The sequence below is a fragment of the Gossypium arboreum genome, chromosome 6, assembly GCF_025698485.1.
Source record: "Gossypium arboreum isolate Shixiya-1 chromosome 6, ASM2569848v2, whole genome shotgun sequence".
NCBI lineage: Eukaryota > Viridiplantae > Streptophyta > Magnoliopsida > Malvales > Malvaceae > Gossypium > Gossypium arboreum.
In genome coordinates, this window is record NC_069075.1 from 142854064 (window position 1) to 142881008 (window position 26945).

The 26945-nt window shown below is 31.3% G+C and overlaps 4 protein-coding genes across 4 annotated transcripts; 2 read left to right on the forward strand and 2 right to left on the reverse strand.

Moving 5' to 3' along the window:
* Positions 1–4280: 4280 nt before the first annotated feature.
* Positions 4281–9247, reverse strand: LOC108455694 (jacalin-related lectin 3-like). The gene is made up of 7 exons (XM_017754227.2): positions 9063–9247; positions 8777–8986; positions 7802–8266; positions 7307–7543; positions 5738–6106; positions 5422–5640; positions 4281–4769 (listed from the first exon to the last, which is right to left on the reverse strand). The coding sequence occupies exons 1-7, from the start codon at positions 9063–9065 to the stop codon at positions 4473–4475; spliced, it is 1800 nt and encodes a 599-aa protein (XP_017609716.1). The 5' UTR covers positions 9066–9247; the 3' UTR covers positions 4281–4472.
* A 4932-nt stretch (positions 9248–14179) lies between these two features.
* On the forward strand, positions 14180–18667 carry LOC108456706 (beta-galactosidase 5-like). The gene is made up of 18 exons (XM_017755314.2): positions 14180–14578; positions 14681–14776; positions 14865–14977; positions 15075–15141; positions 15252–15344; positions 15875–16018; positions 16089–16177; positions 16255–16360; positions 16442–16529; positions 16601–16719; positions 16811–16972; positions 17058–17236; positions 17334–17443; positions 17518–17627; positions 17702–17809; positions 17895–18008; positions 18091–18293; positions 18378–18667. Exons 1-18 carry the CDS (start codon positions 14408–14410, stop codon positions 18508–18510), a joined length of 2205 nt encoding a protein of 734 aa, XP_017610803.1. The 5' UTR covers positions 14180–14407; the 3' UTR covers positions 18511–18667.
* A 959-nt stretch (positions 18668–19626) lies between these two features.
* On the forward strand, positions 19627–20834 carry LOC108456709 (uncharacterized). Its single transcript, XM_017755316.2, has one exon. It carries the CDS (start codon positions 19764–19766, stop codon positions 20613–20615), a length of 852 nt encoding a protein of 283 aa, XP_017610805.1. The 5' UTR covers positions 19627–19763; the 3' UTR covers positions 20616–20834.
* Positions 20835–23092: 2258 nt separating this feature from the next.
* On the reverse strand, positions 23093–25849 carry LOC108456708 (purple acid phosphatase-like). The gene is made up of 8 exons (XM_017755315.2): positions 25544–25849; positions 25264–25464; positions 24862–24973; positions 24552–24781; positions 24341–24479; positions 23776–23996; positions 23584–23705; positions 23093–23495 (listed from the first exon to the last, which is right to left on the reverse strand). Exons 1-8 carry the CDS (start codon positions 25721–25723, stop codon positions 23297–23299), a joined length of 1404 nt encoding a protein of 467 aa, XP_017610804.1. The 5' UTR covers positions 25724–25849; the 3' UTR covers positions 23093–23296.
* Positions 25850–26945: the final 1096 nt, after the last annotated feature.

The following is a 26945-nucleotide window of genomic DNA, read 5'->3' on the forward strand; positions in this document are numbered from 1 at the left end:
TGACTTGATTGCAATTCATAACTTAAAATGCTTAACTGAGTGTGATTCATTTTCAATATTTTACGAGTTTTTTTTAATATTTAATCCAAATTTCATCACATCACCAGATAGATTAAAATATGATGCATCATGTCAAGATTTATTTGGAGTAATAATTAAAATTTTCGCTTGACACTTATATGACATACTAATTTAAATCTTATTATTTTGCCTTAAAAATAAGACCCATCATTTGGGTTATAAAATTATAAAAAAAAAACTCATAATCTCAAAAGAATAATTTTTGGGTAAACTATAAAAATAGTCAACTTTTTTTTGCCTTAGATTATATTTTAGTTACTTATATTTGAAATGTTATGTTTTAGTCACTTATGTTATTGTTTTGTTACAAAGTGGTCACATTACCGTTAAGCTCCGTTACCTCCCTAACGATAGTTCTACGTGGTAGTCCAAATGAGTTTAAAATGCCAACTTGGATGTCCAATTGCTGGGATGAAAATAGGTTTTTAATTAAATAAATTTAATTTGGACTGTCACGTAGGACATCCAAGTTGGTACTTAAAACCCATTTAGACTGCCACGTAGGACCATCGATAGGGAGATAAGGAAGCTTAATAGTAGAGTGACCACTTCGTAACAAAACGATAACGTAAGTGACTAAAACGTAACAATCCAAACATAAGTGAATAAAATGTAATTTAAAGCAAACAAAAATGACTATTTTTATAATTTATCCATAAATTTTTTATCCATTAAATCCCCAAGATTCCATAACTTGTCTTCTTTAATAGCTAAGGAAAAGAAGAACCCATTAACAACCAAAATCAAAGTCTTTCAATATTTTTCCTTATGTGAAGTCATTTGTGTGTGTACATATATTACTATCTAGACATGAATAAATAATAATAATGTCTCTTGCTTTTGCCCAAAGCACACACACAAAAAGACAGCTAATCTTCCTCAATCTTTGCCTTCTTACATCACCTTATTAATTACGTAATTAGTTTTTTATTACCTATTAATTGTTCTTTTGTCTAAAACTTCATGGTGTCTTGTTGTCATAAGCATCTTGTTTAAGGCTAAGTTAAATTGTGTCAAATCTTAGGAGTACAAGTTTTTTAATGATATTTTTCATTCACAAAATTCAAATTGAAACTTTACATAAAAATATATATATATTAAATTCTTTATTACTCGATTTGAGAGATATTAATTTAGGTTAAAATATACTAGAAATTTTTGTATTCTTCTCAAATTTAGAATTTAATCTATATACTTTTATTTTCACGAATGTAGTCCTCTATCTTTCAAATTTCAAAATTTAGATTCAATTGTTAACACTATTAAATTTGTTGGTGTAACATTTTGAAATTAAAAAATACTCACTTGATGTAATAAAGATGAATTTAACAAAATAACTTTAACAATCAATTGGATTTAAATTTTAAAATCTAAAATAGAAAAATTAAATTCGTAATTTACAAATAGTACAGAGACTTATGATACATTTTAACCTATAAATTAATTATAGCTAATTTAAGAAGCCGTGCAAGGAGATGTAATATGCAATTTAAAGAACAAAATTTGAATATGTGATTTGTAAATAAAATATTAATATTTTTGTGCTAAATAAAACCAAATTGGATTACAAAATGGGTTGAATCATATATCCTATCATACCACTACAAATTTTCTCACCGGTCCCAATAGAACTTGCATCATGCCTTTGCTTATGGCAATAATATGATTAGAAATAAATTCGAAAGGACTGATTAGATTATATGTGATTTAAGAAGATTAATTATGTTTGTCGATGTTTATAAGAGTATGTCATATGCAAATTATGTTATTTTGTCTATATAAATCCGAGACATTAGCCTTTCAAATCAATAATTAATTAATTTAGTAATTGAGGCTTTTGAATATGAATCCAAGAATGTTATCAGCAAAAACACAAATCAATGATAAAACCAGATGGGTTGAAGGTGGATCACATGTAAGATGATAAAAGCTAGAAATTCGGTTTTGGGTTCAAAATAAAATTTTAAAAGTTTAATGGTTGAAAATAAATCAAAATTATGAGGGATTAAAAAGTTATTATTACTCCATTTAATTAATGGGCTAAGCCCCTCACTCCCTTTTAGCTAAGCTCCTGATTCATATATGCTTTTTAGTTCCATGTATTTTTAGTAAATTAAAATTTTAATTTTTTATTTTAAGGAATTTAGTCATTTCACTTTTCAGATTTAAAAATACAAGTTCTATTCTTAACACCGTTAAAACTCTTTTTTTAAATTCATATTCATTACAAGTTTTTTTTGTTACACGGCTACCAAGTAAACAATTCATGAGCCGAGCTACTCGTCCAAACTGAAGGCCCGTCTAGAATTTGAAAGAGTTTAGACAAAAATATTAATCTCGAAAAATGAAATTAGACAAAAAAATTAAATCCATTTAAAATATGAGTCGAGCTCGAAATTTGAACCTTCAAAATTTGAGCCCGATCCGCCCCATTTTTAAGTTAATAACATTTTATTTTATATTATTTTTATATATTATGTGATTTATAGCAGATAATATAATGTATAAAGTTGGTCTCAATTTCGCAGCGCAACTTATTAACTATATATGTATGTAATTTGATTCTATCCTTCTTTACCCAAAATTGATGCTATTTCATTTCAAGGGTAACATCTAGATTTGTATTTGATTTATCATATCTTTTTATGCTGTCACTAAATCAGTGGACTAGAATTGTTAGGCATATATATAGCAGTTGATGTGTTTGATTGGTTTCAGGCTGGGTTAATTCAAATATTAAAATTATTATCTCGAGTTGTATTATTTTTATTTCGGATTATTTTAAATTTTGGACATTCAAATTTATTAGTCGAGTTTTTAAGGTTAGATCGCTTTGGATTCGGCATTTCGAGGTTTGTTTTAGGGAGTTTTATGCTAAATATTTTAAGTTGCTTATTTGGGTCCTTATGAATTTGATTCCACGTTATGTTTAGTTTATTTTAAATTCAAGTCATTTTAAATTTTGATATTTTTTAATTCGAAATATTTTCAAGTCGAATCGAATTAATTAAATTGAGTTCGATTTAATTTAATTTTTATTAAATTGATAATTCGAATGGTAGAGATATTTAAGCTCACACCCCAATTTGATTCACTAGTTCATAGACTTATTTTAATGTTTATATTTTTATAATTAAATTTAAATCGAAATTTGAAAGTTACCACGAGTAGCTAATTATCACCAAATTAAGAGTTTCCTTAAGTATTAATTGAGCTTCGGGGATGCTCGAGTTTGACGTGTAGCCCAACAGGCCTAAACCCATAGTTGCAGTTTTTCAGAAGGTCTAATCATGGTTTTGATCCTTTTATTATGCTCATATTTAGGATATAGTCTATATATTTTAATTTGGTATAATTGGGTCTCTCTATTTTTATAATGTCATTAGTTAATTCAACTAATCAACATGATAAATTATTTCAGTTAAAATGTTGACACATTTTTTCTTTCAAAAACCTATTTGAAATTAGAGATAAAGCAATATTTAATCCCTAAATTTGATAATTTTTTTTAACTTGATCCCTGAACTTTTTTTTGCTCCACGTTAGTCTCGAAACTTGATAAAAAAAATCAATTTGGTCTCTGAACTTGGATTACTTTTAAGAGTAATAATGTGACACTTTGAGATTATACCACGTCATCACCTGAAAATTTAAAAAATTATATAAAATCTAAAAATAAAAAATATTTAAAATTATAAGTAAATTATAATATTTTTTTAATTAAAAAAAGGTGATGATATGACACAATCTCAAAGTGCCACATCATTATACCTTAAAAAATCCAAATTCATGGACCAAATTGAGAAAGCTGCTAAGTTTAAAGGCTAAATATTAATTTATCCCTTTAAGGTATGTTGACATGGATTATTTTTTGTGCTGAAAGAGTTTTCTTAAAAAAATTATATAAATCAATATTTTAATCAAAGAACCTCAAGATGTTGTCATTGGTCAGGTATTCACCTTCCTCAGGAATTGTTTGGGTTCGAATCGTAAGAGCGTAGCCTATTATGTTGACAGTGATTTACTACTACCAGTGGTGTGTGAGTTGTATCAAAATTTAGTAGTGTGAGCTATTTGAGCTAACTAATAATATTATAAAAATATAATATTCAAATTATGTCAAATTAAATACAAAGACTAGCTGACTAAGTCTTAGCTTGGTTGGCATTGGTATTGTTGTCAGAATAGGAGGATTTGAGTTCAAGCACGTTGAAGCACTTTTATCCTTTTATTTAAAGGTTGGAGATCGATTATAAGTAGTTGTAGGCATTATTTAACAATTATTACAAATATTAAATCCCACCTAAGCAAAACCAACAATAATCCATGGTCATTTGCCTACCAATATTATCTTAATCAGTGTACAAAAAAACAACCATATAGATTACAATTCAACTGAAAATTTTGAAGAGAGACCTCTTAGTTGTTCTTGGATTTCCTAGCCAATGCTGCATATGAACACCAATGGCATCCAAATAAGAGCTGCTCCTCCCATGGAACCCCACTACCTTTCCCTCTGTTATGGTTGAAGTGAAATACGTCCCTTTCTCCTCACCAAATGGACCATACTTGCCTCTGCTGGTGTTAAACGTTAATGACTTTACAACTTTGAGCTGCTCGTCATTGTTAATGGTGCCATAATAGCCGGATATGCAATTCAGTACCTCGTGCGGATCATCCAATTTCACCTGCAAAAAATCAAGGTTTTGGTCTGTTAAAAAAGACCAGCTTAGTAGACCTGCCAGCTGAGTTGTTTGGGTTATTTCGAGCTCAAATTGGTTCAGATCCAGATCATTTTAAGTTTCGAGTCACCTTGGTTCGGGTCTTTTGATTTACTTTCTTTTTATTATTTCAAGTCAAAGTCATTTGGGTTTGAAGCTCGAGTTTTTCTCCATGAGTCTTTATGGATTCAGATTATTTTGGGTTCTGGTTACTTTAAGTATAGGCCATTTTGAATTACTTGTTCCGGTTTGTATAGTTTCAAATTTAGATTATTTCAGGTTCAAGTTAGGTTCAAGTTTAGGTCAATTTGAGTTTAAAAGTTCGAGTTGTTTCTAATTTGAACTATTTTGAGTTCGGGTTAACCTAGTTTGGATAATTTTGGGTTCGTCATTCAAGTATATCAATTGAAGTTTTTAGGTCGGGTTATTTTTTGTTACTTGCACATGTCATTTCGGGTTCATGTCATTTTGGGTTTGTACCATTTCAGGCTTAGATCATTTCGTGTTTGGGTTATTCTAAAGTTCTGGTCATTTTTTATGTTTGGGTTAGACTAGTTCGGATTGTAAACTTTTTATGACCAAATCAGACTAGGCTGAGAGTGAATTAAAGTTTAATTACCCGATTTGTGGTAGTTCCATCATGACCTCCATGTTTCACAGACCAAACTGATTGTCCATTCCGATCATACTCAACCTGAATTGAGCAAATAGCATCAGATTTCGTTATATAAATTTGTTTAATCCCAGAATATACTCCATCATCCCATGGTCGTCCTCCATCTCCTCCCCAAGGTCCAGGTCCACAAGGTGCTGGTTCTTTCACCACACTACAAGCAACCTAAAAATATTCAATCCAAATCATATACATTAGTAAGTATATAATTTTACGCGCTATCAGTGAATCTGGTAACAACACATCACTGAAAACAAAATACCTCTTCAATCGGTCCTCGCTTCGCTAGCACTAGTTTGTTCGACCACGGAGAATTATCAATCTCGGCTATAGTCCTTTCACCTTGGATGATTGCTTGGGACAATGGTGGCTTTGGTGGTGGTACTTTAGCTTCCATGACGTGCACGCCAAACGCATCTAAGAATAAACCCTCTTTGCCATGGAATCCAACAATCTTGCCTTCATTGATTTTGTTGGAGAAAGAGGGTCCTTGTTCATCTCCATATGGTCCATGCTTTCCTTTGTTGGTGTAGAATGTAAGTGACTTGATCACATTAGGCCCTATGTACATTAATGGTCCGAACGTTCCCGTTACGTGCGTCAAAATTTCTGACGGATAATCAAACATTATCTGTGAATAATGGAACCATTAAATATTTATCCAATTTTTTTTTGGGTAAAAAACAGAAACAAAATTACAGGTTAAAAACTTCTAAGAGACTCTAAAAGCTTTGTCTTGTTGAATAGCCGTAACCTCCACATCAGGAGAGGTACTTCAAATATCAAGAGGGAAGTTTGCCAAGAGAGACTAATCTTCGCCAATTGATCTGCAATTAAGTTACACTCGCTAGGAACATGCTTAATATCCCACTGACCTTCAGAGTGCAACAGTCTTTTAACTCTTCTGAGTAAGGTAATACCAGAGTCTACCAACAATTAGTTTGACAATTAGTTTGTATTCTAGTATAACCGTATTGATTGAAGATTAATTAGTGATTAAGTATAGGCTTTGAAAACATAAAATAGGTATTAACTTTTAGAGTTTGACTTAAATACAAAATTGGTCCTCAAATTATACTTTTTCCACTTCGGTGCCTAAAGTTTTTTAAAATCAAAGGTGATACTTAAACTATTAATTTTGTCTCATTTTATTCCAAAACATGATACCAACCAATAAGAACGTGACAGATTACACATTAACGTTACAGATTACACATTCTTATTGAATATCATATTTTTTGAGTAAATTAAGACTGATTTAATACTTTATGTACCACTTTTGAAAAAACAAACTTTAAGTGTTTAAATGAGAAAAGCAATATAATTTAGGTGCTAGTTTTTTAATTAAGCCTTAAAACCTTGAGAAATGTGTAATATATGGGAGAAGTGTTTTATAGAGAGGAACAAAAGAGTTTACTAAAACACTCGGTTGACAGGTATCTAGATAATCAATATTTTGAATATCAGATTGATGGTCGAATTAGTCAAACTATTAATTTTCAGTTCAATTGGTTCAATAATCAGCCTAAAACAATTAAAAAAATTATAAACCAATTCAAGTGTTTAAATTGCTAAATTTTTGTCTTGACTATCCTTTTTTTATCAATCCTGAGCCATACGCTCAAAGGCTGATTCAATTTTGTTGTCTAGATTGATATATAGACAGGTCTAGTTCGATTCTAACAACACTACAAACAGTAGGAAACCAAAAAACGTCAAGGAGCATGGAAATTAAATTTATTTCGGGGCTCGAGTTTATCGGTCTTTTGAACTCATTGTAATCTTCATTTCTGAATATTGATTTGAATTCTACAAGAGAAGCTAGACTCACCCTTTCAGTTTTGAAACCTCCGGTGCCTCCATGTTTGCTTCCCCAATGTGCTTGTCCATTGCGGTCATAGCAAACCTTTATTGATACAATTCCAACATTGCGTGATAAAGTAATTTGCCTTACACCGGTATAGGTTCCATCATCAAATTTGGTTCCACCATTGCCACCCCATGGTCCATAAGTTATCACTCCTTCCGGTACGTTCGATGGCAGCTTCTCAGGTGTCTGAAATGAAACCTTAAACATGCAAGAAAGAAGAAATTGTATCATGCATATAATATAAACGGGATATCAAAAGTAGAGTTTAGACCCGTGAACTGAAGAGGTCGGGTTGGTTTCTATTTGAGTCAATCTAGATCGATAAGTTTGAGTCACTTGAACCCAAATTCAAAATTCAAGTCATTTTGAGTTCAAATCATTTTTAATTTGAATTAAACAAGTTCAAATTGAATCATATTCAAATCTAATTTAACCAAGTCGAGTTTTAATTCTTACCTTGCCTTTGGTTTCTCCATCACTAGAATCATCGGTACAACTCCTAGAGCCTCGCCTAGATAGCTCCCTTGGCAATGAATTCCCTATCAAATCCCTTTGTCTAACAGCTAAAACAATATCATAGCTTTCTCCAACACTTCCTTGTATCACTGAAAACCCATCTCTCTCACCTCCATTACCAGCAAAACTTTGTGCATGAACAATAGTCTTCGAATGATTCATTTTCAACATAGGCATTGAATAAACCCCAATTGCATCCAAATACCAACCAGACCTACCATGGAACCCAACAATCTTCCCCCTATTCATTGAAAAACATGTCCCTTGTTCAACACCATAGGGTCCATAAACTTTCCTATTGCTTTGTAAAGTGAGTGACCTAACCATAATAGGTCCCCTTTCATTAAGGTTACCATAGTATCCATGGATTGATGTAAGAAACTCATTTGGGTAATCAAGTTTTACCTAAAACAAATTCAAAAATCACAAAAATAAGTATAGGTTTCTAAGGTCAAATTTTACTATTAGACCTTGTACTTTTTGAATTTTGAAAGTTTTAGTCCTGACCAAACGGTTGCAGTTAAATTTGTTTGGTTAAATTCTTATATTAGTCTTGTATCATGTATAGTTGTAGATTTAGCCCATATTCTACAACTAGATCATTATTAGCCACTATATTTTTCAAATTTTCAATCTTAATGCAAACAACAGTCAATAAATCTATTAACTGTTTTATTTAGTATGGGAATAGCAAGTTGACATAGCATTACACATGTGAAAATACGTTTGATGCATCAAATTTTGAAAATAAAAAACTTAACTTACAAATTTAATAGCTACCATTTGGTCAGGACTAAAATTTTAAAATTCTAAAAATTCAGTAACCAAAAATGACCAAATTAAAATTAAGGGACTAAATCCATAACTTATACCTAGTACTGGCGTTAATAACATAATTTAATTCAAAAGGCTAACCTTATCCATCTTAGACCCTCCATCACCTCCATGCTTTCTTGACCAAATAGAGTTCCCTTTATTATCGTATTCGATTTGGATCGAGTCAATTCCAAGTCCATGAACTATCACCAATTGTTTTATGGTGAAGTTCACTCCATCGTCCCAGTATGATCCACCTTGGCCTCCCCATGGACCGTACAAAACTGGTTTTTGATCGCCGTCAAGATTCTAGCAACATGATCATGTAGGAGAATTAAATTAAAGCTGAAAATTAATAGAATTGTAAAAGGAAGTTCATGGTTACCATTAATTCTTCGAGCAAGGGGCAAAAACAGGTGTATTTGAGTGACAAAAATGGGTGTTTCTGAGTTGAAATATTAATGAAACAAAAATGTAGTTTTCAAATTGTGATGAAGAAGAAGCTTATTCTGTGTTCCACTTTGTAGGGAATCAATGCAAAGAGAAATGAAGGGAATCCAATTTGATTTGAATTGTATGGCTTTCATATGGAACAAAATGTAGTTTTCAAACGATCTAACTGTAGATGATTATTCAAGTGTGATTTTTAGTTACGGTGATATTGGTTCGGTTCAAATAGATTTTGAGAAAAAATTTACTCAGTATTCTGGTTTTTAAAAACTCAAATTGAAACTACATTTAAAAATTAATTAAACTAAATCAAATTCCACTGATTTAGGTCGATTCGGTTTATTGATTTTAATTCTTTTAAAAAATGAATTTTTTGAGTTCGTTGCAATAACAATTATATTCCAATTAAACTAATTTTTAATAGGTGGAATCAAGCAAATATTCAACATCATTGTGAACATTTTTAGTATGGTAATTTGGATTTATTGCCTAATTTCACATTATCTTGACAAATACCCTTTCATATATTCCACTTGCTGAGGCCCAATTTTGTTAAATTCAATCTAAAATATTTTTGCAATCCAATTATATTTCCCCTGTTGGGCTCATATTATGGCACTTCAAGGTTCAAGCAATAAATTAAAGGCAATAAGCCTCAAGGCAACTAAACAATATTGGAAAGTTAGTTAACATGTGAGACAAATCGATTGGCCAAAACTCCATACTTTGTTCGAATATTAATTAGGACATCAGTTTAGGATAGTTAAAGTATGTTTCAGTTTGCTAGTATTTATGACTTAACAATAAATGATTATTGATTCGTGTTACAAATAAAACTGATTATATTAAAATGTTATTTTTATTATTTGGTCGAATTTGAAGAGAGAAAAAGTATTTCTAAATGGCTTGTAACTTTATCCATATTCATTAAAGATGAAATCGGATTATTTTTTTTATTGATGTTGGAAGGCATGAATTCGGAATTTAAAAGAGGAATTTTTTATGAATAAAGTCAACTTAAATTTAGAGTTGAGTTATCTGGTTTTTTGAATTGAGAAGTATGTCGTTTTTTTACTTTTCGCACGTAGATGTGTGATTTTCGAGTACTTTTATTCAAATAGTCATTCATCTTTGCTTGTAAGTGAGAAATTGGTACCAATGATTGTAACAATTTGGTTTATTATTGGGGTTACAATTATTTAACGTTGTAACTTGTAAAGGTAGATTGGGTTTTAGTCAATAAGTGATCTAGACTAATTGTTAGATAAAATCATTCACTAAGTAAAGTTTCATATAGTAATATTATTATTCGAACTACATTACCAAATATTGTATGTCAATTTATCTCTTTATCTTACTCTCTTTTCAAATTTATTAGTTATACTCCCTATTCTAACCTATGTTGCATCATCAATTAGGACAACAAATTATAACATTAAGCAAATCGAAAATTTTTCCAAAATATTTTAATATTCAACTCGAGAAGCTCGTAAGTCTAGTCAAACTTTAAATATTTTTAATATTAGATTATTACTTTATTTTAATACACACTTAAAACTTAAAATTGTCATTTAAATTTTTAAAAAATTAGGCCAATTGAAAGTAATTCAGTTGACATTAATATTATTATAGGAGATAGTAAATTCGAGTGGACTTAATTGTGCAATGTAGCTATTATGTTAGTGCAAATTTTAAAATAATTTTAAACCTAAACTCAGATATATAAATTGAATAAACAAGTTTAATTTAATCAAATTGAAATAGCTCAAATTTCTTAAAGTGAAGGTTGAATTTTTACAATATCATTCGATAAAATTCTAGCCAAATTTAAAGCAATCATTTTTTATTATTTGAACTTAATTCGACTCTATTAAAATTTTAACTAACCTAAGGCCCTAAAAGAGGAAAATCCCTAATAATGGAGGAAAGGAGGGGGTCTAAGTCTATAAGAGTATACCATTACTTCACGTGATCCAAGAATTGTGGTAAGCTGTAAGCAAATATTTGTTAATTTCAAAAGTGAACAAATTTTCTCGAATATGTTGCTTTCACCGACGTAAACGGGATGGAGATCTAGCAGCACAGTATTACTTGCCTTAAATTTGACAAACAAACGGGGCATCGACGCTGCCCATTTTCCCAATCATTACATTCACTAAATCGGAAAACCGCGGATCCCATGTAGGGATAATAATTTAGATTGATTTAAATTTTTATTACGGTTTTTAATTATATTTAAATTTTGTAGTTAAATTTATTGTTCATTACAAATTCAGAACAAATGTAAATTTTTATTTGAATATCGAATTTGAATATTACAAATTTATATCAGTATTACAAATTTAGATTATGATATTCGATAAGTTTATAAATAATTAATTTAAAATTAAATTTTTTATATTCAAATATATATCTAACTCGTTATCATTCCTACTACCGACACCACCCATCCTCTCTCAGATCACTTTTTCTTTCATCATTTTTATCGCATTGCATGATTGATTGAAATTTTCAAATAAAAAAACTTGGGTTAACGTCGTCAAGTTCAATATATTTTCCACGTATCGTTTGTAGACAACTTTTCATAGTGATAATAACCATTATAAGAATAATGAAGATTGTGGTTAAGCCTCATCCATCACAATCATGATTTATATATTAGTTCCTAATAAATTTGTCTGAAATTTTAATTTTAAAATTATCACATTATTTTGTTTTACTATTTGATTGTTTCCAGCTTAAATAATTTTTTATTTAAAATTATTTCGAATTTTAAATAATTGTTTCCTAATAAATTCCTAATAAATTTAACCGTCAAACGAAGTAAAATTCAAACAGATTAAATTGACTCAAATTTAATGGTTCCAATGTTGATTTTGTCAAGGTGAGATGAATGTGTTGATCCGAGTTCATAAATATAATTAGCTCATTTCGATGCATATAATTACGTTAATTTTATTTATAAATTTTAAAAATCCTATTAATAATATATCAAATATTTTTTCATATAATTAAAAGAAAGAAAGCACAAGAGAAAATAAGAGGACCCCCTGCATGCAAAATAATGGGGAAAAAGTCAATCATACAATTCTTTTAACAAAAATAATCATACAAAAGAAAATTCCACTATATAACTTTAAATTTATTTAATTTTTTAATCTAATAAATTCCTTATGCAACACATAAAGAAGTCCCAATAATACAAGGGAGTTTACTTTAAAAGTGTTCCACACATTTTAACAATCATCCATTGCCATAGGATTATGTTTACTTCCCAACTTTATTTAAGGCTGGCCTTAATGCATATGCTTACTTATGTTTTAAGTAATTTATTCAGAGTTCGGATTATTAGTTTAAGTCTAAACTTTTTCGATATTTAAGAGAGTTTAAATAATATTTGATTTAGAAAATGAATTTCGTAAAATTATTAGATTCATTTAAAATATTAATCGAGTTTGAATTTAACTCGATAATGTTTTGTTTTACTTTTTATATTATGTAATTTATATCATTTAAAAATTAAATCTATAATTTAGTTAAATTGGTATCGATGCTATTATCAATACAGAAAAATGTGAATTTGAGTACACCAAAACATATTATTTTCCTAATTAAATATTAAGGAGAGACTATTTACTACAAATATTTTATGTGAAATTTAACTTGAAAGGAATACAATGGGCAAAAATAATAAAGAAAATGCTAATTTCAAGGTAATGTTTTTCTTATTATACTATTGAACCTTGAAGTGCAAAGTTCAATCCATCATGATTCAACTATAGTAATAATATATACAAAAATTTGTCTTATTTATTAGTCCTACTAGTATACATCACAACTATGAATTCTCGTGATTCTTCGCTTCAAATTCTAAATATTCAGTCTTTAGGATAATATTAAAATATAACATATAAACTTTAGAGTAACATGCAATTAAATTTGGTAAAATTTTTCTATATACATAACTTATGAATTTAGTTTATGTAATTTAATTTATTCAATTTTAGTGATTTTTTTGATTTGGTTACTTAAAATTAAAATTTTAGTCTTGACTCGATCGCAATATTTAAATTTGTTTAGTTAAAGTTGTAATTTAATACCATGCGATAATTGTAGATTTAGTTCATACTTTTTAAATTGATTAATTTTAATTCCTATATTTTTGAATCATAAAATTTTAATCTTGACGTAAATGATAGTTATGAAATTTATGAACTAACTTTTTTAGTAATATGTGAAAATAGTAATCCGACGTTGCATTACATGTGTAATATTATTATATTTGTCGCTTCAGATTTTGAAAATAGTATAACTGGATTTAATGAATCTAACCATCATTATTTGGCTATGATTGAAAATTTAAAATTCGTAAAAGTGTTATAGACTAAAAATACCTAATAAAAGTATAGGAACTGAATACAGAACTTATGCATAGCACATAAATTAATAGCAAAACTTAACCATCAAATTTTTCTTCACGTATTTGTAGAGTGCAATACTACTAAGGTTTCAAGTTTGATTTCAGATGAAAAAATAATATTGAAAGAGTTTTTAAGTAAAATTGTTATGGAATTCCTTATATCAGGAGTTAAGTTGTTTTTCATCTCTTTTACTAAAAAATAAGTAAATTAATTTTTGTATACAAAGAATAAATTAATCTTTTTTATTAAAAATTTCATATAATTCTATTGTTAAAAACTAGTGTAGCTAACAGAATAACTAAATAGTTACATATGAGGTGTCACTTATTCCTCATGTTGACGTACATGAACAAGCTTTTAACAGTAGAAATAGATCGAAATTTTTAAAAGGATCATTTTACTATTTAATTTAATATTGAGAGACTATTTTACTATTTTTATAACAAAAAAATAAAATATAATTTAACTCTTACAACAATTACTTACTCAATACTTTTATTGAATTTTTATCATTTAAAATTTGATCTAACTTAGTTTCAGATATAATCGGGGTTTAATTGATCTACCAGATACCGAAATTTCAGAAAAAAAAAATGAAGTTGTAATCATGTATTGATTAAATAATTTTTTTTTAGACAAATTTACTTCCATTAAAGCTACCGCTTTGTTTCTTTCTTGTCACTTATCAGTGTATAGTACCATTTTCTTCTCTGGCTGAAAAGCATAAAACACACACTGTCATAACATTTCACAAAACATGATCCAACTACACAATGCTAGATTGTTAATCACAGAGTAGCATCATTCTTTCACCAAAAATTCAAGCTTTCTTTTTTTTTTCTTCAAAATTGAAGTGAAAATGGAAACTATCTCAGTTCCCAAGTTCATATTTTTCTTCATCACAGCCATGTTTATGAGCTTCAATCTTATCCACTGCACCATTACCTATGACAAGAAATCTATTGTCATCAATGGACAAAGAAGAATCCTCATCTCTGGTTCCATTCATTATCCAAGAAGCACCCCTGATGTGATTCTCTTTTCAATTTCATCCCTTTATTTTTCTTTCTTTCTTTCCATTTCCCCCCTCAAAAACAATACTGATTTCTGGGTTTTTTTTTCGTGAATGTAGATGTGGGAAAGTCTTATAAAAAAGGCTAAAAATGGTGGCTTGGATGTTATAGACACATATATTTTTTGGAATGGCCATGAACCTTCACCAGGCAATGTAAAAAACTTGTCTTTAGATCTCAAAAAACTATGCCTTTTATTTTTAAGTTTTGATTTTTACTCCACTTCCCCCCCCCATTGTACAGTATAATTTCGAGGGCAGATATGATTTAGTACGGTTCATCAAGACAGTGCAAAAATTGGGTTTATATGTTCATCTTCGAATTGGTCCCTATGTTTGTGCAGAGTGGAATTTTGGGTACTTACTATTTTTAACCTTTTTTTTAGCATTTTTTAAGGTACATGCATGTTTGATTATGATTAAAGATTGTGTTTGTTTTTTTTTTTTAATACAGAGGATTTCCAGTTTGGTTAAAGTATGTTCCGGGTATTAGCTTTAGAACAGACAATGAGCCCTTCAAGGTAAAGATTTAACTTTTTTTTAGATTTGAAGAAGAAAGGGATCAAATTGGAAAAAAATCATTAAGTTAATGGCTTTTTTAATAAAATTCCATTTTTTTTCTTCCTTGCAGAGAGCAATGCAAGGATTTACAGAGAAAATTGTCCAAATGATGAAGAATGAAAAGCTTTTTGCTTCACATGGTGGCCCCATTATCCTTTCTCAGGTTTGAAACTAAGATGCCTTACCGTGTTGACTCATGTATATGTATACGTAGATTGAGAATGACTCCTTGTAGGTTAGATGGCATTTTCCCCCCCTTACTAAAAAAATGGACAAATCAGTCCCTTTAGGTTAGATTAAAGAGCAAACTAGTCCTTTTGCTAAAAATTCCATTAATTTCTACTGTTAAAACTAGTCCTGTTAAAAATTATTAAAAACTAGTCTTGTACTTCAGCATGAAGTATATGTGACACAACACATGTCTATGTTTGATTATTTCATCAATCAAGACAGTTTTTAAGAATATAGAGGGATGAAACTTTTAACAAAAAGGAGTTTTTGATCTAATATACAAGGACTAATTTGCACAGTTTTTAGTAAAGGGGGCAAAATACAATCTGACTTTTACGACAGTGGCCTGTGTGGTACTTTTATCAATGCCTTACTATGTTGACTCATATATGTATATGTATATGTATATGTATATGTATATGTATATGTATATGTATATGTATATGTATTTCTGTGTTGTAGATTGAGAATGAATATGGTCCTGAGAGTAAGGCACTAGGAGCAGCTGGTCATAGATATGTTAATTGGGCTGCGAAAATGGCGGTCGGATTAGATACCGGAGTTCCATGGGTAATGTGCAAGGAAGATGATGCACCAGACCCTGTGGTAAGCTGTCTTGTGCTCTCTCATTCCTGGATTTTCCATTTTTTGGCTGATGAATTTATCTTGAATGCAGATAAATACGTGTAATGGCTTTTACTGCGATGCGTTCTCTCCGAACAAACCTTACAAGCCTATGTTGTGGACCGAGGCTTGGAGCGGTTGGTGAGTACTTTCTTTTTCGATGGATGTAATGTTAAGCCTGTTTGTTAACCGATGTTTTTGCTCTTGATAATGAGAAGGTTTACTGAATTTGGTGGCCCAATTCACCGTCGCCCAGTTCAAGACTTAGCATTTGCAGTTGCTCGCTTCATACAAAAGGGCGGCACGTTTATTAACTATTATATGGTTAGTTATCGTACTCATTTCGGTTTACAAATGAAAATGAGTCATACGACTTACGGGTTATGCTCTATTTGCTTTGGATAGTACCATGGAGGAACCAACTTTGGACGGACTGCTGGTGGACCGTTTATTACGACCAGTTATGACTATGATGCTCCGATTGATGAATACGGTGAGGAACTGAGTTCATTTGGTTGCTGTGTTGTCATAGATCCTTTGTACTTACAAGTTCGAGTTGTTTAGGATTAATCCGGCAGCCTAAATACGGTCATCTAAAGGAGCTTCATAAGGCTATTAAGCTATGCGAACATGCTTTAGTTTCCTCGGATCCTACAGTTACTTCATTGGGAACCTTTCAACAAGTATGCTATCTCTTGTCATCCATAGGTGATATGAGAATTTGGTGTTAATTAAAACTTTACACTCGTAATGTTAATTATGTTTGTCTTTCAGGCTCATGTATTTTCTTCGAAAGGAAGTTGTGCAGCTTTTCTCTCGAATTATGATATGAAATCTGCTGTTAGTGTGATTTTCAATAATCGGCATTACAAGTTGCCTCCTTGGTCTATTAGTATCCTTCCTGATTGTAGAAACGCGGTGTTTAATACTGCAAAAGTAAGTGAATCCTAAGGCCTTATTGTCATTATATCTGATGATTTTCGTATGGAAGTACTTATATAATTATCGGATGCATGTCAAGGTCGGGGTTAAAACTTCGCATACCAAAATGTTGCCAACGAACTCGAAGATGTTCTCGTGGGAGACCTACGATGAAGACATTTCTTCTCTAGGGGAAAGTTCAAGAATTACGGCTCGGGGACTCTTGGAGCAGATGAATGTTACCAGAGATACAAGCGACTACCTTTGGTACACAACGAGGTGCGGAACTGCATTTTATATGCTCGAATTCTTTTTTCGTTTTTCGTAATTGTTGAAATAACAACTCAATTAAATCTCGTATGCACTTTCATTCCAGCATTGACATTAGTCCATCGGAATCGTTTCTACGAGGAGGAAAAAAGCCAACACTCAATGTAGATTCAGCTGGCCATGCCCTTCATGTCTTCATCAACGGACAGTTCTCAGGTATATTTGTTGATTTACTCAGTGACTGAAAAATTTTGATATATGTCTTCTAAGTCATATGATAAAAATCACAGGGTCAGCATTCGGGACTAGGAAAGACCGAGGATTCACATTTACGGGGCCGGTGAACCTACATGCTGGAACAAATCATATCGCACTTGTCAGCGTAGCTGTTGGATTACCGGTTAGTTGCTATTTTACCATATTTAGCTCTATGCATATTCAACCATCTAATACAAATTTATGGTCGTGTTGAAGAATGTTGGACTGCATTTCGAGACATGGAAAACAGGAATCGTAGGTGTTTACTTGAACAGCCTTGACAAAGGAAAGAAAGATTTGTCGTCACATAAATGGTCGTACCAGGTTCGATAACTACTTGCTTTAACATGCAACGTCTACAAATTTTCAGGTTCCGATAATGCTTTATAAAAACCATACTCTCAAACAGGTTGGTTTAAAAGGAGAAGCAATGTATTTGGCCTCACCGGAAGGAGTTTCATCCGTTGAATGGATCCAAGGTTCACTGGCCACACAGAGTCGCCAGTCAATGATCTGGTACAAGGTAGAAAAACTGAAGGGACCCGAGATTGGGATTATTTAGATGGTGTGTCCCGACTTAACTATTAGCTTCGATATTGTTGCAGGCATATTTTGATGCACCAACAGGTAACGAACCATTGGCTTTGGATATGCGGAGTATGGGAAAAGGTCAAGTATGGATCAACGGGCAAAGTGTAGGAAGATATTGGATGGCGTACGGGAATGGTGAGTGCAGTAAGTGTAGTTACTCGGGGACGTACCGACCTACAAAGTGCCAGAGTGGTTGCGGCCATCCAACACAAAGATGGTAAACTCTCGAGAAATTACTTGGCTTCCTAGGAACTTGAATTTATGCAACTCTAATCTCGGTATGTGATTCTGACATTTTTAGGTACCATGTTCCGAGAACGTGGCTAAAACCGAAACAGAATTTGTTGGTAGTGTTTGAAGAACTCGGCGGAGATGCATCGAAGATTTCGCTTATGAGGAGATCGGTTTTAAATAGACACCATCATAATAAGTGATGAAAAGGTATGAAAGTAGAAAATGTTGCAGTTTCATCGTCTAAATGCGCCATTTTTGTTTGTTTTAGAAGAGATGTTATTAAACAATGTTTTTAGAGTGCATGTTTTGAAGAAATGAATCATTCTTGCTTTATCAATTCCAATTCCAATTTGAAAATCCCAACCTGAAATTACCAAAGTTTGAGTGTCGAATTTGTACTAAACAAAATTAAAAATGACCAATTGGGGTTTGAATTAATTCAAAATCATCCCAACTATTCCATTGATAAAAATCGGTTCTTGTATATTAGTATGAATTACATATGGCACGCCACGTATTATTGTTCGATTATTTCATCATCTACGTCAATTTTTAACAGAACAAATAGATGAAAATTTTAACAAAAAAATCAATTTACTTTTCGATCTAATGTATAAAGATTAATTGGTTCATGCAATCTGATTTCTAATTAAGGGCCTTCATAATTTTTATCTCTAATTATACATTTAAAATGTAAAATATATTTATAAAAAGTTATATTAAAATTAAATGAGGGGTTGATTAAAGTATTAAAGTTCGGTTTTAAAATTTGATATCTTAAGTTTAAATCTTTACGAGTTTAATCATTTAAATTGACTTTTATGTATTTTATAAAATGATAAAAGAAATTGTAATCACTAATAATTTAAAAATATAAAATTTTAATTATTTCTTTACTAAGATGATGTCTAATTAAATCATGACACCCAATTCAGTTAAAGAATTAAATATAATATTAAATTATGATATACATATAATGTGAATAAACAAAATTTATGTAAAATTATATTTAAAAAATAATATTTAATTGAAAAACAAAAATAAGAAGCAAATTTGATATAAAAATTAAAAAATACTATTATAATAATATTTATTATTTAATAGAGTTGTCTAAGCGCTAACCTAATTTTATTTTAAGCGAATCCCATCCAAATTAAATTCAATTTAAATAATTAAAATAATTTTAATTCAAATTAATTATATTTAAAATTATAAACAATAAAATGGGCAAATAAAATATATCGAATTAACCCAAAAACAGGTGTAAGCTTAATTTTTTCTGGCCCGACTCGACACGACTTACATATTGCTCTTGGTATCAAATAAATCCACGTGACAAAGATATATCTGGATAAGGCAAGTGAGTTCCACGTAATAATCCTTTCTATTTATTACTTTATTATTTTGTTTTCACTTAGGCAATACATCAAACAGTTTCTGGTCATTTTCTTCAATGGCTTCCCCTCAATTAATCCCTTCCCATTCATCATTCAATCATCAAGCTTCGATAAACCCTAATTCCTCCAATCCCTCTCTTTCAAACCCCAATTTAAAACCCATTGCAAATCCATCTTCGCTCCTTCAATGGCGCAAATTCCAAAGGTTCACCTCTCTCCGGTGCTCGGCTTCTTCTTTCCCGGAGAAACACCGCATGAACTCGGCCAAATCAGACGACGTCGTTGAGCTTCCTTTATTTCCTCTCCCTTTAGTTCTCTTCCCTGGTGCTGTTCTCCCTCTCCAGATCTTTGAGTTCCGTTACCGCATCATGATGCACACCCTCCTCCACACCGATCTCCGGTTTGGCGTTATCTATTCCGACGCCGAAACCGGAATCTCCGGCGTCGGTTGCGTCGGAGAGATTGTCAGACACGAGCGTCTCGCCGACGATCGGTTCTTTCTTATATGTAAAGGACAGGAACGGTTCCGTATAACCGACCTCGTCCGTACGAAGCCGTACTTAGTCGCAGAAGTTGACTGGCTTGAAGATCGGCCCTCCGTTGACGATGAAGATTTGGAAGGGTTGGCGAATGAAGTGGAGAGTTGTATGAAAGACGTGATACGGTTATCGAATCGGCTTAATGGTAAACTGGAAAAGGAAGTAAAGGATTTGAGGAAGAACCATTTTCCGACACCGTTTTCGTTTTTCGTAGGGAGTACATTTGAAGGGGCACCGAGAGAACAACAAGCTTTGCTTGAACTGGAATGTACGGCCGCCAGGCTAAAAAGGGAGAAGGAAACTTTAAGGAACACTCTTAATTACTTGTCCGCGGCATCGGCTTTGAAAGATGTGTTTCCCTCTTCATGACGATGGGTTTAAGTAAATTTAACCAAACTTTGTTGAAATTTTGGTGAATGTATATAGATGTTTTGATGGGTAATTTTATATGCATGAAGGTGGAAATTTTTGATATATATGTTTGTATGTATGCTTGTTTTTTTATAACTAGTCATTAGAATCTTGAATGATATGGTTAATTTGCACTTAAGCTTATTGGAGATGTTTTGTTCTTGATGTTACTGAAAATTTGATTGTGTTCTTAAGCTTGGAGTGAATTAATGGCATGCTTGAGGACGTGCTTTAGTTTTTTTGTAGTGGGTAGTAGCTAGTTTTTCGAGCAGAATCTTGGAATGGGTTTTCCTATTTAATCATTTCTCCTTCATGTGCTCGTTATTTTACTACTAGTCATTACAATCTTGAATGAATTATTGATGTTGATATGGTCAGTTTGCACATAAGCTAGCTGTTTGGAGTTGTTTTATTCTTATTGTTTCTGCTAATTTGATTGTGTTCTTAAGCTTGGAGTGAATTGATGGGATGCTGGATGTCCTTTAGTTTCCTTGAAGTGGGTACTAGCTAGTTTTTTTAGTAGAATTTTGGATAGGGCTTTCCTATTTAATAATTTTTCCTTCATGTGCTTATTATTGTACTACTAGTCATTAGACTAGAATGAATTACTGATGTTAACATGGTTAGTTTGCACGTAAGCTAGCTTTTTGGAGATGTTTTATTATTATCTTACGTTGGATAGGAGTATTATTTTTTACACATGTTTTAATATATGGGTTAGCAATAAACTAACTCAATTAATAATATTTAACCACTTCTGTAACTTATTTTTAGCAAAGAGAAGGAAAATTTTCCGCTTACATTGAAGAGGTCAGTTTTTACATAGTTTTTACTTATCTTTCTAGTTTCAAACTTAAATTTGTACTAACTATTCTTTATTTTCATGTCTAACTATTGTAGTACATAGGTAATAAATAAGCTTTACACTAGTTTAACGAGGCATTAATGTTACTGCAAATTTGATTCTATTCTTAAGCTTGGAGTGAATTGATTGCATGTTTGATGTGCTTTAATTTCCTTGAAGTGGGTACTAGATAGTTTTCTGAGTAGAATTTTGGAAACGGCTTTTCCTATTTAATCATTTTTCCTTCATGTGCTTGTTATTTTACTATAGTCATGAGAATCTTGATGCTTATTGATGTTAACATGGTTAGGTTGCACATAAGCTAGCTTGGAGAGGATTTCCTTGAAGCGGGTACTAGCCAGTGAATTGTTATTATAGGGGGCAAGTGGAGACTTTGTTAGTGTGTTCTAAGCTGATACATTGCAGCATTACTGGTAAAAGTGCCACAGAGGCTCTTGTATTAGGATTCAGATTATATTTCTCCCCTTCTACTCAAAAAAATTGGCAAAATAGTCTTTGTAGTTAGATCAAAGAGTAAACTGGTGGTCCTTCTAAAAATCTCACCCATTTCTACCGTTCGAATTAAAATGAGGTACACGTGGCACGTCATGTGTGAGTATTTGGTTTTCTGTCAATCGAGCTAGTTTTTAACAATAGAAATGGATGAAATTTAAAAAAGAAAAATAGATTACTTTTTGATCTAATGTATAAGGATTAATTTGCCCATGTTTTTAGTAAATGGAGCAAAATGCAAGCTGACTCTTAATACAGGAATCTACATGGTACTTTTACCCAGCATGAGCCATGGTAAGAAAGCTGCAAATTTTTTTTACTCAACTCAGCTTGTTATTTTAGCATCAGTCGTTAGAGTCTTGAATGAAATATTGATGTTAACATGGTAAGTTTGCACATAAGCTAGCCTTTTAGAAATGTTTTATTGTTAATGTTACTGCAATTTTGATTGTGTTCTTAAGCTTGGAGTGGATTGTCGTTTGATGTGCTTGTGTACTAGCTAGTTTTTAGTGTAGAACTTTGGCAGGAGCTTGACTATTTAATCATTTTTTTTATGTCAATTCCTCCAAGTTGACTGCTATTACAGATGGAAAATGGAGACTTGTTAGTGTGTTATTAGCTGATTAATTGCAGCATTACACGTAAGAAAGCTGTTTTCATCAATGTACAAAGGTGAATTTAGAGTTCTTATCTTTGGCTCCATTTATTGTCCCATAAGCATTCCTAAGATGGAATTTCAAATTTGGAGCATATTAAATTTATCATTCAGATCATTTTGATTATAAAAATAAAAAATTTGATTACTTTTAATTTGAACCTAAATTCATTTGAACCATCATCAAAACAACTTTAAATGACTTTAATTTGAAGTTATAAAAATTGAAAAAGGATAATATAATTTTTAGCTCTTAAACGGATTGGAATCATTTTAGTATTTGAAAATTTTTAATCTATTTTGATACATAAATTTGACAATTAAATTATTTTGGAGATCTACAATGCTTAAACTAGGAACATGTAAAGGTAACTCGATCGAGTACTTTGGTCATCGTGTGCCCCAACGGAACATCAAACTTGGTTTTGTAGGACGGTTGATGCCATTTTCATTGAAAAGAGTAAAAACCGAAAGATATCCCAGGTTGCCCCCCTTTTCATTTTAAAGAGGAAAAACCGAAAGAAATCCCGGGTAATTACGGTTCTTAAAACTCGAAGTCTGCAATCGGAGCAATGAAGATAATTAAACACTAGGTTAAAGCTATCTGGTTTTAATCACATTGATTGATCAATATGAAGCTACAAATGATTTCCCATAAGGATTCCAATATCTATTATGAAACCATAAAGAATCAGCTTCAACAGCATATCCGTCTTGATTACGATGCCAACCGAAATAAGCATGTGTCCGGTTCTTGATATCGAATATACCATGACCGAAACTCGCCTCCCTATAAGCTGAGAAGTTCGGCTGTGGTTCCACCATGCTGTTTTAAACCAAGGAATGCTCATTAGTTATGTTCCGAGATGATCTCGGATAATATATCAACAAAATCCAAATATAATAACCATTACCCTAAAGCCGGTCCATCATGATTTCCACCGTCTCCGATTGTTATGTAAACCGGTGCAAACAGGTCATGAACAGGAGTACACTTTCCATTCAATATATTGTATGCAATGTTGGATATCCGCTTCTGCAATGTGAGTTTACGAGTTATTATCCATCATAACTTTTGCTTTTGCAAATTTGGGTTTTGTACTTACCGATCGTTCATAGGCATGAACATGACCGGAAAACACAACGTCAACCTTGTACTTTACAAACCATGACTCGTATACGACTCTCATGGTTTCACCTTCCATGTAATGATGCGAATTACTGTTATAAATCGGGCAATGCATAAGAACAATCAACCATGGTGTCTCACTTCTATTCACCTTTGGTAACTCATTCTTTAGCCATTTGTATTGAGGAGTCGATTTTCCTATTAAAATCAAAGTTATATATATATCAGTAGGGTAAAACACGATAAAAGTATTATACAGGTCCCTAAAAATCATATTGCATTTTGTCTCTACTAAAAAATTGGGTAAATTAGTCCCTCTATGTCAGTATAAAGTACACCTGGCATGTTCGGTTATTTTATTCCGCCAGCCAAATTAGTTTTTAATAGTAAAAATAGATGAAATTTTTAATAGAAAAGACCAATTTGCTCTTTGATTTAACACACGAAGATTAATTTACACATTTTTTAAGTAGAGAGAACGAAATGCAATCTTACTTCTAATACAGAAACACATACATTCATAGGTCAAGTTTTAGCCTTACCATATGCTGAATAAGAAGACAAGACAATGGTATAAGCCGAAGCTCTCTTGATCGAATACCATAACGGGGACGTACTACGTGATGATTCATACGGTACGTAGTATCGATGTGTATATGGTTTAAATGGCGTAGTTTCTTCCTACAAGACAACGATGGCCGTTAGACCATTAGGACAATTGTATGTAAACAAGTTAGTGTTTGAATGGCATACGATTTCCGGAGCGAAATCGAGTTCGTGATTCCCGGCAGTCCAAATCCAAGGTTGATACGCAGCGTTCCTCTCGACTAATCGTCCCCATGTATCCCACCGGGAATTATCGTGGAACGGGTAATCGTTTGAGTATGATAGATCCCCTACATACAACACTGTTTGCCCTTTTTTCGGATTCGATTCGTAATGCGTGAGTGTAACATTTGAATCATGTGTTTGACCAAGATCCCCTGTTTTCAAAAACCAAACCAAACATAAAACGAAGCATAATGAAACGAGACAAAAACCAGCATTATAATAATCAAAATACCTATTAGACCAAATGTATAAGGAACATCAGGACCAATTCTTGGTGGTGTTACAAACCAGAATTGTCTAATGGAATCCCCTCTTCCAATCTCATATATGTATTTGGTATTATACTGCAATTGTTAAAAAAAAAAAAACCAGATAAAAATATAGTCATTGTAATAGGATTTAAATTGTATTTTGTCCGTTCTACTTAAAAATTTAGATAAATTAACTTATCTCTTGCTAATATACATGGACAAGTTTTTATAATAGAAATGTATAAAATTTTAATAAAATAACTAATTTGCTGTTTGATCTATTTTTGAATAAAAGGAAAATACAATCTAATTCAATCAATGCCTGTATAGTATTTTTACCCAATTTTGGCCTATAATGAAACAAAAATCAAAGAAAATTATACCTCTAAGTTGTTGATGGTGCAGTGATGAATATAACCAGAGGTGTAATTGAAGAACTTGTATCTCACAAAAATCCCTTCAGCTTTGTTCTTATGGTTACTATTTTCAGGCCAATAGTAAACCATGTTGGAACCAGGTTCATCAGGGGTTATCCATGAGATGATCACTCCACTACCATCCATATCCCCTTGTGTAATATGCACCTATAGAAAAAAAAGAGAGATATGCAACGTCTGAAAAAATAACAAAAATTTGGGATTTTGAAGAAGAAACCAAACATACCTGTTGGGGTGCATTGTAACCAGAAGGAACCTGGAAAACATCACTGTCAAGGGGCATATCAGGTGAATACTTTTTTCTTACAAAGTTACCAGTTATTCCACCATTGCTGATACCAAATGAACACAACATGAAACATAGGAAATAAAGAACGAAAGTGTCTGAAGCTGTAAGAAGGGCCATTTCTTCTTCAACCTACTACCGAATGGAACAGATATGTTATGTAAGAAAAAAGAAGTGTGGTAATGGTAGGTAAAGTGATTGGTTTCCTTTTAGAGTGTGTCTTTTTATGAATAAATGTATATAAATTTATATGTAGTGGATTCAATTGAAAGGACATGAAAGGTATGTGGAGAAACTGTAGGAAAGCCAACCACGTGTCTATGTTGAACTCCAGAACTCGAGAAAGCGTGGGTTTTGTCATAATGTGTGTTTGTTTCTGATATGGCAGTTTTTGGCTATGATGACCTACCAAATGAACAAAACATGACTTCTTTTTTCGATTTAAAATACTATCGATGTTGGTTTTACTATTTATAAAAGTTAAATTTTAACAGTCATTTATTTTAATTTTGAATAAATTATACCATTAGTTATTAAATTATGAATAAATTTTAGTTTTAGTTATTTAATTAAAAAAGTTATAAAATTATTAAAATTTTTATTTAAGTCATTGACTATTTAAAATTTTTATTTAAGTTACTAAATTATTAAATTTTTTTTATATAAAAGTTCTGACAATAAGCTCTAAGCGATGAGTCAACGATCAATACGGTAGATTAGTACCCATTGATGAATAGAATAATATACTTTATATCTAAGTTGACCTGACGGTCAATTTCGAAGATCAAAGAAAAAAACTGTTAGAATTTTGGTTCATAAATTCGTAACATCTAAAGTTAATCCATAAAAAAAAACTTAATTGTAGAAGAGAAGGGGAAAAAAATTTTCGATTAGTACAGGCAGTGCAAATATAAAAAGCCATATATTATCAATTTTAATAGCTCAATGACTTAAATAAAAACTATTAATTAGTTTAGTGACTAAATTATAATTTTTTAATTAAATGACTAAAATAAAAACTTAACCTTAATGATGTAATTACCCTTTAACTTTAACGTTTATATGTATTAATTGTAATGATGGGAATTTAAAATAATACACATTGTAATGATAGGAATGTTGATGTCTTTTAGCTGGGGAGGTAAGTTTTGAATTTCGTGAAATTTTTAAATAAAAATAATTTTGTAGATACTAACGATTTTGTTAATATTTTTGAATCATCGATTTAATTAAATAAATTATTAAAATAAAAATATTTTTAAAACCAAAGAAGCAATTTCAACATTAGTTTATCCTTATAGTGTGGCACCCAAAGAAGCAACTTCTATATTTTTCTATGATT